Source organism: Hypanus sabinus, chromosome 10, assembly GCF_030144855.1.
Source record: "Hypanus sabinus isolate sHypSab1 chromosome 10, sHypSab1.hap1, whole genome shotgun sequence".
NCBI lineage: Eukaryota > Metazoa > Chordata > Chondrichthyes > Myliobatiformes > Dasyatidae > Hypanus > Hypanus sabinus.
The window spans coordinates 109,790,734-109,805,245 of record NC_082715.1 but is presented as its reverse complement, the minus strand read 5'-3'; the positions used below and the strand labels follow the sequence as shown (position 1 = coordinate 109,805,245).

General features: G+C 42.4%; 1 protein-coding gene across 5 annotated transcripts in view; it reads right to left on the bottom strand.

The window, feature by feature from the left end:
* Positions 1–14,512, bottom strand: part of abcc10 (ATP-binding cassette, sub-family C (CFTR/MRP), member 10) — a 94,214-nt gene that overhangs the window by 52,208 nt on the left and 27,494 nt on the right. For all 5 annotated transcript variants that reach the window (XM_059982592.1, XM_059982594.1, XM_059982593.1 and 2 more), the window contains 2 exons: positions 5,923–6,094; positions 2,345–2,443 (listed from right to left, as the gene is read on the bottom strand). In XM_059982592.1, the coding sequence (XP_059838575.1) occupies positions 2,345–2,443; positions 5,923–6,094 (271 nt within the window). The remainder of the gene's footprint in view (positions 1–2,344; positions 2,444–5,922; positions 6,095–14,512) is intronic.

The following is a 14,512-nucleotide window of genomic DNA, read 5'->3' as shown; positions in this document are numbered from 1 at the left end:
TGTAATTCCCTTTACTCCACTGTAATACTGATACAACTGACTTTAGCTTCTCCTTCTCAAATTTCAGGGTGAACTCAATCATATTATGATCACTTATGAAAGTTCTTTTACCTTAAGCTCTAATCAATTCTGGTCATTGCATATCCTCCAGTGGGCTCACCTATGGGCTGCTCTAAAAAGCCATCTCATTGGCACTCTAGAAATTCCCCCTCCTGGAATCCAGTCCCAATCTGATTTTCCAAATGTACCTGCATATTGAAGACCCCTACAACTATTGTAACACTGCCCTTTCAGCAAGCATTTTCTACCTCCCATTGTAATCTATAAGACACATCCTTATTACTGTTTGGGGGTCTGTATACAACTCCCATTAGGTTTTTTTTACCCCTGCGGTTCCTTAGCTCTATCCACAATGGTTCAACCCCTTCCGAACCTATGTCACCTCTTTCTTATGATAAGATTTCAATTTTTTAATCAACCGAGCAACACCGCCCCTTCCGCCTTCCTGCCTATCCTTTCAATATAACATGTATCCTTGGACGTTTAGCTCTCAGCTATAATCTTCTTTCAGCCATGATTCAGTGATGCATGCAACATCATACATGCCATTCTGCAACTGTGCTGCAAGTTCATCTACCTTATTCCATATACTGCGCAGATCAGATCCAACACCTCCACTCCTGTATTAACACTTTTTGATCTTGTCGCACCAAGATCTTGTAACTTTGATATTGGTCTTACCAATATCTGCCTCCACAACCTCTCCACTAACTGTTCTGACACTCTGGCTCCCATCCCCCTACCACTCTAGTTTAAGCCCCACCGTGGAGTATTAACAAACCTTCCCACTGGGATATTAGTTCCCCTCCAGTTCAGCTGCAAACTGCCTCTTCCGTACAGGTCACACCTTCCCTGGAAGAGAGCCTAATGATCCAAGAATCTCAAGCCCTTCCTCCTACACCAACTCCTTAGCCATGTATTTAAACTGTATAATCTTCCTAGTTTTGGCCTCACTGGCACATGGCATGGGTAGCAGTCCTGAGATCACAACCCTGGAGGACCTGCCCTTTAACTTAGCACCTAACTCCCTGAGCTCCCTCTGCAGAACCTTGTCACTCGTCGTACCCATGTCATTCGTATCTACATGGACCATGACTTCTGGCTGTTCACTTGAAGATGCTGAGGACTTCATCAATGATGTCCCAGACCCTGGCACCTGGGAGGCAACATATCATCTGGGAATCTCATTCTCACCAACAAAACCTCCTACCTGTTCCCTTGAATAACAAATCTCCTATCACCACAGCGTGCCTCTTCTTCCCCTTCTGAGTCACAAAGGCAAACTCAGTGCCAAAGATCCAAACACTGTGACTTTACTCTGTTAGGTCATCCCCATCCCCTCCCACAACAGCATCCAAAGTGGTATACGCATTGTTGAGGGGGATGGTCACAGGGATACTCTGCACTAGCTCCTTAACCCCTTTCCCCTTCCCGAATGTCACCCAGTTTCCTGTGTCCTGCACCCTGGGTGTAACTACCTCTCTATATATCCAATCTATCACCCTTTCAGCCTCCCAAATGATCTGGAGTTCAACCAGTTCCAGCTCCAACTCCTTAACACTGATTGTTAGAAGCTGCCGCTGGATGCACATCTCACAGTTATAGTTATCAGGGACACCGGAGATCTCCCTGCCTTCCCACATCCCACAAGAGGAGCATTTTACTATCCTGTTATCTCTACTGTTCTAACGGACAGAAAAAAAGGAAAAAACTCGTGCTTTCCTTTCCTTTGCTTTCTCTGAGTGAAGCTTCTTTTCATGGAAGACTTGAAGAGCTAAAGTCTCAAGATCACCACGCTGACTATGTCCACTCAGATGATGGCCACTGCGCTTGCCCCTGTCCTCCTTTAATTTGTTCTTACTGATTAATCCCAAACACCGATTGGCTGCTGGTCAAAACCGCAGACTTCTTTTATCCTTGGGCAGTGGGCCTGATTGAAGTCCCCTCCTCTCCCAAAACATTGCCTGCACTCTGCCTGGCCTGCTGAGTTCCTCCATCATTTTGTGTGTGTTACTCTATTTGATTCTTCTTTGTCAGTTATTCACAGTCCCACATGAAGTCCAACCCTCACTAAAATGCCTCCCCTCTCTCAATCTTTCACAGATCTGCAAATGGAGTCCTCACTCCTCTTGGTGAACGTGTGGAACCCCAGTTCTCGTCTTCCTTTTACATCATGCAATGAACAGTAAATGTAAGAGAGATCTGGGCTGTATACAGAGATTGTTCAAATTGTACAGTACTGTCTCCTCTCCTTTTGACTATGAATCCATAGAATGATTGTTACCATGTAAACAGCTCTGGCCAAGGCAATGCGGGCTTTCTGCCCACCACTGAGAGTTACTCCGCCTTCTCCGACACTTGTCTGGTCACCATCTGGCAGCACCTGCATCCAAATAAAAGGCAAAGTTGAAATTTCTATGGCAATTCTGGATGAATACTACCAGCATTTGAGAATTAAAACTGATGTGTTGAGGGAATGAGATCAGAGCAGGTGTCCCAGGATGGATCAAAGTTCACCTAATTCTCCGTCTCTTACTGCCAGTACTTATGAGGTACTACCGGACATCAGTATGCAGCATGTGCTTGTTCAATTTGCTTTGAACTAACAAATGGCAGTTTCTTGTAGGGTTCCTATTTACTCACTCGTGGGCTGTTCACATCAGTGACGGGTAGTTCCTGTTAATTAAACAGAGCAGTCTGACTGTTAGGAGACCAGTTAACAGTCAACAACATCAGTGGGTCTGAATTTAAGTCCTATCTTTGTGTGACAGGGATCAATTTACCAGGTTATGATCTTTGATTTTTTTTTTGGTTACTGGATTCAATAAGCAATTATGAAACCATTTGCTCCTCCCATTCTTTTTCTATATTTTTCCATATTTACAGATGATTGCAATATTGATACAGCTGATAAAATAATATTTAGTACATTTAAAATAGCATGTGAGTTGTGGGGTGGGGTGGTAGTCATTTATTCTGGGGAAGAGAATCAGTACCATGGCCATCTATTCACCTTCCATGACTGTAGTTAACTTGAGCTGAAACTCGTAATGTAGGTCAGGAGTTACTTAGACTACAAACAAATTTGATGGGCTTCATGACAAACCATAAATGTCAACATTCGTGATGCTTTTCACTCCAGATCTATTTCAGTAATTGTTTTGTAGCTTATGAAATGGGAACACACTATCATTAATCCAGATCTTTAGATTTCTATTCACTTAGTAGTTTGAGCTACAGCATGGACCAGGCCCTTCCAGCCAATGAGTCTCACCGCCCAGCAACCGACCGATTTAACACTAGGCTAATCACAGGACAATTTACAAGGACCAATTAACCTACTAACCAGTACAGCTTTGGACTGCGGGAGGAAATCAGAGAATCTGGAGGAAGCCCAAGCAGAAATTCTTTACAGACAGTGCTGGAACTGAACTCCTAACTCTAGAACACCCAAAGCTGTAATAGTGTTGCTCGAACCACTATGTTTCTGTGGTACCTAGTCTGATAGTAATAACTACATCACCAATTATACAATGACAAAGAAACATGGAAAATAAATTCTTCAAAATAAAATTTTTTACAAACTTTTTGTTAGCGAAAGGGTTTCAACATGAAGTTCACATTGTCTGTGGGCTTGCAGTAGAGAACTTACAGAATCACAATGCCTTATTAACTATTCTGCTTCCCACCCTACCTCCTGCAAGGACTCCATTCCATTCTCCCACTTCCTCTACCATATTTGGTCTGATGATGATACTTGCCATACAGGCGCCTCTGAAATGTCTTCCTCCTTCCTGATCCATGGCTTCCCCTCTTCCATTGTTAACAAAGCTACTAACGAATGTCACCTGCTTTGTGTCCTACTGCTTTTGTCTCCTTCTCATTCTGGACGGAGTTCCCCTGATCCTCACCTTCCACCCCACCAACCTCTGCTGGTAACCATCTGACACTATTTAATAAAGTCTTCACCACCAGCACCTTCCCATGAAACCACAGATAATGCAGCACGTGTCCTTTCATGTCATCCCTTCCCACCATCCAGGGACCCAAACAGTCTTTGCAAGTCCAGCTGTAATTCACCTGCACCTTATCCAATCTAGTGCACTACATTTGGTGTTTACAATGTTCTCCACTGAACTGGAGAAACAAAACATGTTCAATTCACCAGGGCAACTCAGAGCTTCCTGCCACTTCATTCAACATGCCACCTCTGTCACCTCCTGAACTGATATTCCAAGGCCCAAACTAACTGCAAGCAACAATACATGAGTACTCGAGGGTTGAGATGAATATGGTGAGCCAAAGGAGTTGTTCTGTACTGTACTAGTTTAAAAAACCTCACCTTCTGGATGGGCATGGTGCAGCACAGTAGACTTGACATCAAATTCTCCAACTTCATCTAACTTAGAGGTCAGGTTCAAGACTAGGCCTCCGACGTGGCCGTCTGACAACAGACTTCCATAATCGGATGTTGGGCCAGCAGACCAGTGAGAATGAAGTTTGGTGCCCCCATCCCAAGTGATCAGGTTCTGGGATCGGGGTTCAGTGCAGGCAGGAGGCACGACCCACGGTGACCCCCTAGGCATGCAAGCCAGTGAGATCGGAGCTTGAGGCCTCGTGTTTGGGGTCCCATCCACGAGCCTCCTTCATCACCATCGGTGAGTCCTGGATCGGTCCTGAAGACGAAACCTAAAGGTCAACCGGAAGTCTGGAATTCGAGCTCCGATTGCCGGAGCTATGAGTCTGAGAGTCCACTGGGAAGTCGAAGGCCCAATGTCTGCAAGTCTGAATCTGCTGGAGGATGGTCTGTGTGCATGGGAGGGAGGAATGGGACAGATTCTGTTGTTGTGTTTTGTTGCTGTTATGGTTTGTGTTGGTCTGTGAACGTGGTGGGCATGCTTAGTTAGCACAGGAATGTGTGGCAACACTTGCAAACTGTGCCAGAACATCCTGAGGTTGTGTTGGGTGTTAAAGTAAAGGAGGTATTTCACAGCATGCTTTCGTATATGTACATGAGATAAATAAATTAATCTAAATCCGAATCTGTAACTTACTTTCTCAACCTGTACAAAACTAGTCATTTCCACTGCAAAGTCTCCATTGGTGATTGTACTCTTTTCTCTCTCCAATAGCACAACCAGACCTGCTGGACATGTCCCACAGACGGTATTTCACAACTATGTTTGTATTCTTACTTTCTCACAGTCCTCATTCCACAGCTTTTATTAGCTTACTTCTCCCTTTCTACCTGCGTTATCTCAGAGGACATCCACAGCTTTTCTCAATGACACCTAGAGATATTCCCTTTGTGTTATCCATCCCTCCCCCATTCTCTCTTCAATTTAAAGCTACTCTATCTTCTTCTGTCTCCTTCCCACTTCTGAGGAAGGGTCTTTTACCTGAACCATTAACTCTGTTTCTCTTTCCATAGACGCTACCTGACTTGCAGAGTAGATGTGGAAAGTCAGGCAGCCGAGTTCCTCCAGCATTTTGTGTCTGTTGCTCTAGATTACTACCATCACCAATTATACTCCTGTTTGAGAGTCTCTGTGGCATGTTTTGTTTTTCCTGCATTACACTCATCCTGTTGCCACTCCGCGGTCACCCTTTTAATGAAACATGAGTTGTAGCAGTATTCAGGAGAATGAGGTGAGAGGATGATAGGGGGAAAGAGCGATAGGTGAGAGTGATTCTTATTCCCCTGGTGGGTTTTCCACAGGGCACTGGGATCCACCTCTCTGTAATATGCTGCAGCAGGGACTGTGTCAGCAAGTCACATGTAATGTACAAGAGATCAATCTGGATCATCAGATTATGAATAACTCAGCACTATGTCAGAGAGACCAGTAATGGATTTCACACCTTAAGATCTTCCAAGAGTGCACATGCCTCAACCACCTTGTGGTAACGTTTGCCATCAAACTGATTTCCAAAAAGTATGTTCTCACGGATTGTAGCAAACTGAATCCAGGCCTCCTGAGCAGCCAGGCCAAATCCTTCCACTTGTGTTGATATGTATACTTCTCCCTCAAGCCTGCAAGGGGGTAAGAAACAAGAGCATGGAATTAGGAGAAGGATTTTATTCTAAGCCTGTTCATGTATCTAACAAGATCATATTTACCTGGGACCTAGCTTTATACAATTGCCCTTCTTCCATCTCTTTTTCAAGAAGTACACTTTTGGTTTCCTTGTTTAAGGTAGAATAGTCTTTTTAATTATGTGATACACTCATTTCTAAGATGACAGAAGACTGATCCCAATATTTTCTATTCATTCAGATGTTAACATTATCTATTTCTAATTGCCTTTGAGTCGGTGGAATTGAGCCATCTTTTTGAACGGCTGTAGTCCTGTTCTCTCTGAGGCTTTTAAATGGGTCTCAATAAGATATTTCCCAGGTGAGGAGAGTCTAGAACTAAAGGGCAAGCAGAATAAGGTCCCAGCAGCTCAAGAGAGAAATGTGGAGGAATTTCTGCTCCCAAAGGGTTATCAATAAGACCATAAGACATAGAAGCAGAATTAGACTATTCAGTCCATCGAGCCTTCTCTGCTATTCCATCATGGCTGATTTATTACCCTTCTCAACCCTTCTCCCCATAATAAGAGGCGGTTCACAAGGATGATACCAGGAATGAAAGGGTTATCATACAAGGAACCTTTGATGGCTCTGGATCTGTACTCACTGGAATTTAGAAGGATGAGGGGGGAATCTCAATGAAACCTTTCGAATGTTGAAAGGGCTAGACAGAGTAGATGTGGAAAGTATGTTTCCCATGGTGGGAGAGTCTAGGACAAGAGGGCACCGCTTCAAGATAGAGGGGCGCCCTTTCAAAACAGATGCAGAGAAATTTCTTTAGCCAAAGGATCGTGAATTTGTGGAAATTATTGCCACATGCAGCTGTGGAGACCAGGTCGTAAGGTGTATTCAAAGCAGAGATCAATAGGTTCTTGATTGGACATCAAAGGTTACGGCGAAAAGGCTGGGAACTGGGGTTGAGGAGGAGAAAAAAAAGGATTAGTGATGATTGAATGGCGGAGCAGACTCAATGGGCCAGATGGCCTCATTCTCCTCCTACATCTTAAGGTCTAATCTTTAATGCCCTTACTAATCAAGAAACTATCAACCTCTGCTCTAAACATACCCAATGACTTGGTCTCCACAGATGTCTGTGGCAATGTATTCCATAGATTCACCACCATTTGGCTAAAGATATTCCTCTTCATCTCTGTTCCAAAGGAACATCTTTCTGTTCTGAGGCTGTGCCCTCTGGTCCTATAATCACCCATTATAGGAAACATTCACTCTATGTCCATTCTATCTAGGCTTTCAGTATTCGATAAGTTTCAATGATATCTCCCCCAGTCAAGTACCTGGGGGTGTACCTGGATGAAAGACTTGAGTGGAACACCAACAGAGACTATGTACAGGAAGGGCCTAAGTCACCTCTATTTCCTGAGGAGACTGAGGTCCTTTGGAGTATTCAGGCTTCTCCTTCACATTTCTACCAGACTGTTGTCACCAGTATAATCTTCTATGCAGTGGTGTGCTGGGGCAATGGCATCAACACAGGTGATGCCAACAGGCTCAATAAACTGATTAGAAAGGCTGGCTCTGTTATTGGAGTCAAACTGGACATACTGGGGGCTGTGGTAGAACAAAGGACCCTACAGAAAATCCTGGCAATTCTGGACAATGTTTCTCACCTTCTGCATGCCACCTTCGCCAAACCTTGGCACTTTTAGTTACAGACTAAAACAACTATGCTGCTCCAAAGAGTGTTGTATAAGGTCATTTTTACCCTCAGCCATTAGGCTCTATAATGAGTCAATCTGTAGCCAGGGAAGTGATGAACACCCACCCCCCGCTTCCTGGTAGACTGTTTGTGGTAACTTTTTTTTATTCTTTCTACTTCTCTTCTAATATATATATCTGTGTACTTGTAATGCTACTGTGACAGTGTAATTTCTTTTGTGATCAATAAGGTATCTATCTATCTATCTATCTAAAATCCAGCTAGTCCAGGCCCAAAAGCATCAAACATTCCTTATACGTTAATCCTTTCATTCCTGGAATCACTCTGGTGAACCTCCTCTGGACCTTCTCCGATATTAGCATATCCTTTCTTAGATAAGGGGACAATAACTGCTCACAATACTCCAAGTGTGGTCTGCCTTATAAAGACTCAGCATTGCATCCTAGCTTTTATATTCCAGTCCTCTCAAAATGAATGCCAACATTGCATTTGCTTTCCTTACCACTGACTCAACCTGCAAGTTTACCTTTAGGCAATCCTGCATGAGGTCTTCGAAGTCCCTTTGTACCTCCGATTTCTGAATTTGCTTCTCATTTTGAAAATAGTCTATACAATTTTTCCTTATACCAAGGTGTATGACCATACAGTTCCCTACACCATATTCCATTTACCACTTCATTGCTCATTCTCCCAAACTGTCTGTCTTTCTACAGACTTCCCGCTTCCTGAACACTACATGCACGCCCACCTATCTTCATATCACCTGCAAACTGAGCCACAAAGAAATCATTTACATCATCCAAATTATTAACATATAACATGAAAAGAGAAATAAATGTCTGGCATTGTCTGCCACAGGAAACAGCTGCTGAATCATTTGAAGGTGAGGTAGACTGATATTTGAACTACAGGGAAATGAAACAGGAACAATATCTAATTTGCCATAAATAAAAATTTTAATGATAGAAATATATGCCAAACAACATCTGCGAAGAAAGAACTGAAGTTAATTTCCTGTGCAACCTCTCAGAGATTTTTGTGCCACGCAACCCTACCACCTTAAGTTGCCCTTAATATTCTGAGAAGACTGATAGAATCATCACACCTCAATGTATCTACATTCTGGTAGATAGGGCCAGGCTTCAGCCACTTTGCCCAGGAATCTGAGCCACAGCTTCAGATTGCATTGTCCTCTATCGACAATGTACTTTTTCTAAAGGCCAAAATATTCTGGCTTTGTCTCGAAGGGAATGGCCCAATGGAATCCAAATACTACTCCAGATATGGTCCAATCGGAGCCTGATATAGCTATTGAACACTTGTACTCAGTACATAAAGACCACCATTTCACTCATCTGCAACCTAAATGACATACTTTAATTACCAGTGCAGGAAAACAAATGCTCTCGTGCATCAATTCTGCTGCTCCACAACCCAATTTGAACTACATAGATCCAACAATATTTCTTTCAAGGTAAAGGCAAAAATCAGCCATTTGGCACTTCAGAGGGTGACTGGATTAGTTGCTGTATAGAGAAACAAGTGGGTTCCGATATTTTCCAGGGTTACAGTCAGAATTAGCTTTAATACCGCTGGGATATGTTGTAAATTTGTTAGTCTGCAGCAGCAGTACAGTGCAATACATGATAATAAAAAAAACAATAATATATTTTTAAAAATAAATAGGTAGGGCAAAAAGAGAGCAATAAAAGAAAAAAAGTGAGGTTCATTGTCCATTCAGAATTCTGATGGTGGAAGAGAAGAAATTGTTCCGAACATCTGGCAAAAGGTACCGAAGCATTCGGGCTCTCACAACCAGACTGTGTAACAGTTTCTTCCCCCAAGCCATTAGACTCCTCAATTCCCAGAGTCTACTCTGACATACACACACACACACACACACTCAACTGAACACCACTCCACTCACTTTGCAATTTTTTTCTCAATTCCTGCTAAAATATTGTTTACATTTTCATCATTAATTGTATAGTAATTTGCCTTTTACTGTGTCTATTGTCTTGTTTATTAATTATTGTACTGTCTTGCACTGTTTTGTGCACTTTATGTAGTCCGGTGTAGGTCTGAAGTCTAATGTAGTTTTGTGTTGTTTCAGGTAGTCTAGTGTAGTTTTGTGTTGTTTCATGTAGCACCATAGTCCTGGAGGAACATTGTTTCATTTTTACTGTGTACTGTACCACCAGTTATGGTTGAAATGACAATAAAGCGACTTGACGGGTGTGTGTTTCCAGGCTCCTGTACCTCCTCCTTGATAGTAGCAATGAGAAGTTGACTTTTTGAGATACTGCCCTTTGAAGGTGTCCTTGATGCTGGGAAGACTAATGCCCATGATGGAGCTGACCTGAGCTTACAAATTCCTGATCCTGCGCAGTGGCCCCTCGACACCAGACAGTGATGTACCAAGGAGAATATTCCCACTAGTTGCATCTTTAGAAATTTGCCAGAGTCTTTGGTGACACACCAGGTCTCCTCAAATTCCTAATGAAATACAGCAGCTGTCTTCTTTGTAACTGCATCAAGATGTTAGACCCAGGGTAGATCTTCAGAGATGTTGACACCATGATTGAAGCTGCTCACCCTTTCCACTGTTGATCTCTCAATGAGGACTGGAGTGTGTTCCCTTGACTTCCCCTTCCTGAAGCCCACAATCAATTCCTTGGTCTTACTGACATTGAGTGCAAGGTTGTTGTTGTGACACCACTCAACCAGCTACTCTATCTCACTCCCTTACGTCTCCTCATCACCACCTGAAATTCTGCCAACAATAGTTGTGTCATTGGCGTATTTACAGATGGCGTTTGAGCTGTGCCAAGCCACACAGTCATGGGTGTAGAGAGCGTAGAGCAGTGGCTTAATCTCACATTCTTGAGGCCCCGTGTTGATTGTCAGCAAGGAGATGTTATTTCCGATCCACATTGACCGCAGTCTCCTGATGAGGATTGGGAAGAATTATTACAAACTTATGTCCTTCTCTGTGCACAGGCTTTGCATGCAACACTTGTTGTTATAGGTGACAGTAGTACCAAGATTGAAAAAAATAATCCTTTAGTGATATGCAATACTGTGCAAAACTCTCAGACACATATAAAAAAAACTCTGTGAAACAAAAATGCTTTCAAAAAGAATGAAAAGTTTCTAAATAACAAAAAAATTACAATAAAGAACAATAAACAGTAAGAAACTAAATGAAATCAATATTTGATGTGACTACTCTTTGCCTTTAAAATTGCATTAATTCTCTCAGGTACACTGTCGAGCAGTTTTATTAGATAGATAGATAGATACTTTATTCATCCCCAAGGGGAAATTCAACATTTTTCCAGTGTCCCATACATTTATTGTAGCAAAACTAATTACATACAGTATTTAACTCAGTATAAATATGATATGCATCTAAAATCACTCTCCCAAAAAGCATTAATAAATAGCTTTTAAAAAGTTCTTAAATAGCTTACTAAGGTGTATTGAGTGGTAATTTAAGCTCAGTCCTAACCCCAGCACTTTAACATGTCTTGCCCCTGGTGATTGAATTGTAGAGCCGAATGGCGTAGGGGAGTAATGATCTCTTCATCCTGTCTGAGGAGCATTGCATTGACAGCAACCTGCCGCTGAAGCTGCTTCTCTGTCTCTGGATGGTGCTGTGCAGAGGATGTTCAGGGTTTTCCATGATTGACCGTAGCCTACTCAGTGCCCTCAGCTCTGCCACCGATGTCATACTCTCCAGTTCTGTGCCCACGACAGAGCCCGCCTTCCTTACCAGCTTATTAAGACGTGAGGCGTCCCTCTTCTTAATGCTGCCTCCCCAGCACGCCACCACAAAGAAGAGGGCGCTCTCCACAACTGACCGATAGAACATCTTCAGCATCTCACTACAAACATTGAATGATGCCAGCCTTCTGAGGAAGAATCGTTTGTAGGTTGTTCCACGAATCTTGGAGAACTTGCCACAGTTCTTCTGCAGGCTTTGGCTGTGTCATTCTGTCTCTCCAGGTAATCCCAGACAGCCTCGATGATGTTGAGATCAGGGGTCTGTGGATGTAGAACTCCTTGTTCTTTTTGCTGAAGATTGTTCTTTTTGACTTTGATTGTGTGTTTGGGGTCATTGTCCTGCTGCAGAATGAAGTTGGGATCGATCAGATGCCTCCCTGATGGCATTGCATGATGGATGAGAATCTACTTGTGCTTCTCAGCAGTGAGGATTCCATTAATTCTTACAGAACACTTGTTGCCATTGTTCAGCATCCCAGCCCTTGTGTTTCTGTGAGTCTTTTGTGAGTCTCTTGGCTTTGTTTGCACTTTCGCTTTTGCACTTTTTGGCAGCAACTCTTCCATGAAGACCACTTCTGACAAGACTTCTTTGGGCTGCAGAGGGTGTTCTAGGGTTCCAGTCGTTTCTGAGTTCAGAGCTGACAGCATTGCTGGACTTCTTCCGATCTGAAAAGGAACTCAGTTTGACGTATCTCTCGTCTGCTACACTCAGTTTCCGTGGCTGACCACTGTGTCCTCAACCTTGCCCAGAGCTTGAACAGGACATCTTGAAACTCCTGTCTGACACAAAATATCCGCTTGGGAAACCATATTCAAGATTGCTGTTAACACCACTGTCTTAGGCCAAATCAAAGTTATTGATAAATTGGCACATAGGAGGGAGTTTGAAATTCTGGCTGAGTGGTGCCGCAACTCAATGTCAGCAAGAGCACGGAGCTGAGTGACTTCAGGAGGAGAAAGCCAGAGGTCCACGAGCCAGTCCTCATTGGAGGATCAGAGGTGGGGAGGGTCAGCAACAAATTCCTCGGAGTTATCATTTCAGAGGGCCTGTCCTGGGCCTGGCACGTAAGTGTAATTATGAAGTAAGAAAGGCAGCATCTCTACTTCCTTAGGAATTTGCAAAGATTTCCATGATATCTAAAACTTTGACAAATATTTTTTGATGTGTAGTGCAGAGTATATTGCCAGACTGCATCTCAGCCTGGTATGGAAACTCCAATGCCCTCAAACAGAAAATCCTACAAAAGGTTTGGTTTAATCATGCACTGGGCGAGATACCTAGAAAGTAATCAAGTTTTTATTTGAAAAGTGACCTATTACTTAATATGCTACTTCCTTTAATTAATAAAATTCTCTGTTAACATTTAATGCTTTGGAAACTAAATGTTTGAATATCTAAAATTTGCTCTTTTCTACCCACACACTAATGCAGAAAACAAAAAAACCATCAAAAACAACATTTACATAAAAAATCTGGAGTGCCTAAGACTTTTGCACAGTATTGTACCTGAGAGTGCAGTCAAAACAGTTTTTTAAAAAATGTGAAAGGTAAACTGAGACAGTCCGTAACTGTGACAATTCCTCTCCGTTCATCTTTGACAGTAAATAATGAGAGATAGGGAGATAGATAGATAGAAATACCTTGGGATGGATTCTCGTTATAAAATTTCTTGAATGAGAATTAAACTTGGTAAGTTTGCAGATAGATGGTACCAGAGACGGTGAAAACGATTATCATGATTTAACAGAGGGATCTTGATCAGCTGAAAAAGTGGCTTGGGGAAGGACAAATGTTCTTTAATTTCAATAAACGGGTTGCATTTTGGGGTCAATCAGTGAACGATTTTCACAGAGAATGGTCAGCATTGGAAAATGTTGGGGAACTTCTGGACCTACAGAGAAATATCAGTTCATGGTTCCCTGGAAGTGAAATCACAAGTAGATAAGGTGGTAAAGAAAGCTTTTGGCATGCTGGACATTGGGTATAGAGTTGGGGTGTTATGTTGCTGTTGTACAAGACATTGCTGAAGTTACATTTGGAATAATGTATTCAGTTTGGTCACCCTGCCATTAAGCTGGAAAAAGTGCAGAGGAGCTTTATAAGAAAATTGCCAGGATTTCAGTGTCTGGGTTAAGGCAAGAGGTTGGGATTTTGATCATCATTGCATAGGAAAGTGAGGGGTAAGGGCACAGTCTTTTTCCTTGGGAGAGGGAATCAAGAACTGGAGGGCATAGGTTTATGGTGAAAAGGAAAAAAATAACTAGGAACCTGAGGGTAAAAAGACTTTTCACCTCAAGGGTGAAGCAAGCTGCAAGATGAAGTGGTTGAGGCAAGCATATCAACATGTGAAGAGCCTTGGACAGGTATATGGATGAGAAAGAAATACAGGAAATGGGACAAAGTTCTGTGGAAATCTTTGAAAGCATGGAGTATTTGGGCCAAAAGGCTGGCTCCATGCAGTTTGATTTTATGACTCAAAAGTGTATGTCTTTGAGAATCTGAGAAGATAAAGGTGCAGAAGTATTCTGATCTGCCACTTAGAACTCTGATTGCACTCTGATTAGCACTCTGATTGCTCTTTTTAGCACCTTGGGTGAGGCAGACATGCATTTGACTAAATGTCAAACACTATCTTTTGCCTCTCTTTTGGCTAGATGCTTAGTTCTCCTCAGGTGGAGCGATGTTGCTCATGCTCAATGGCTTAGTGATGTTAGACCTTGAAAAGATTCATTATTCACTTCTCAATTCTGACATAAAGTTTCATAAGGTGTAGGGACCTTTTCTTGAATACTTTCATAACTCTTCTTTAGATTAAGTTTATTCTTCTTTTCTGTACCATAATCCCTTACTTTCAGCTTTTTTTTCCCTGTGTTTTACTTTTTTTACTGGGAATTACATTATAGTTTTGATA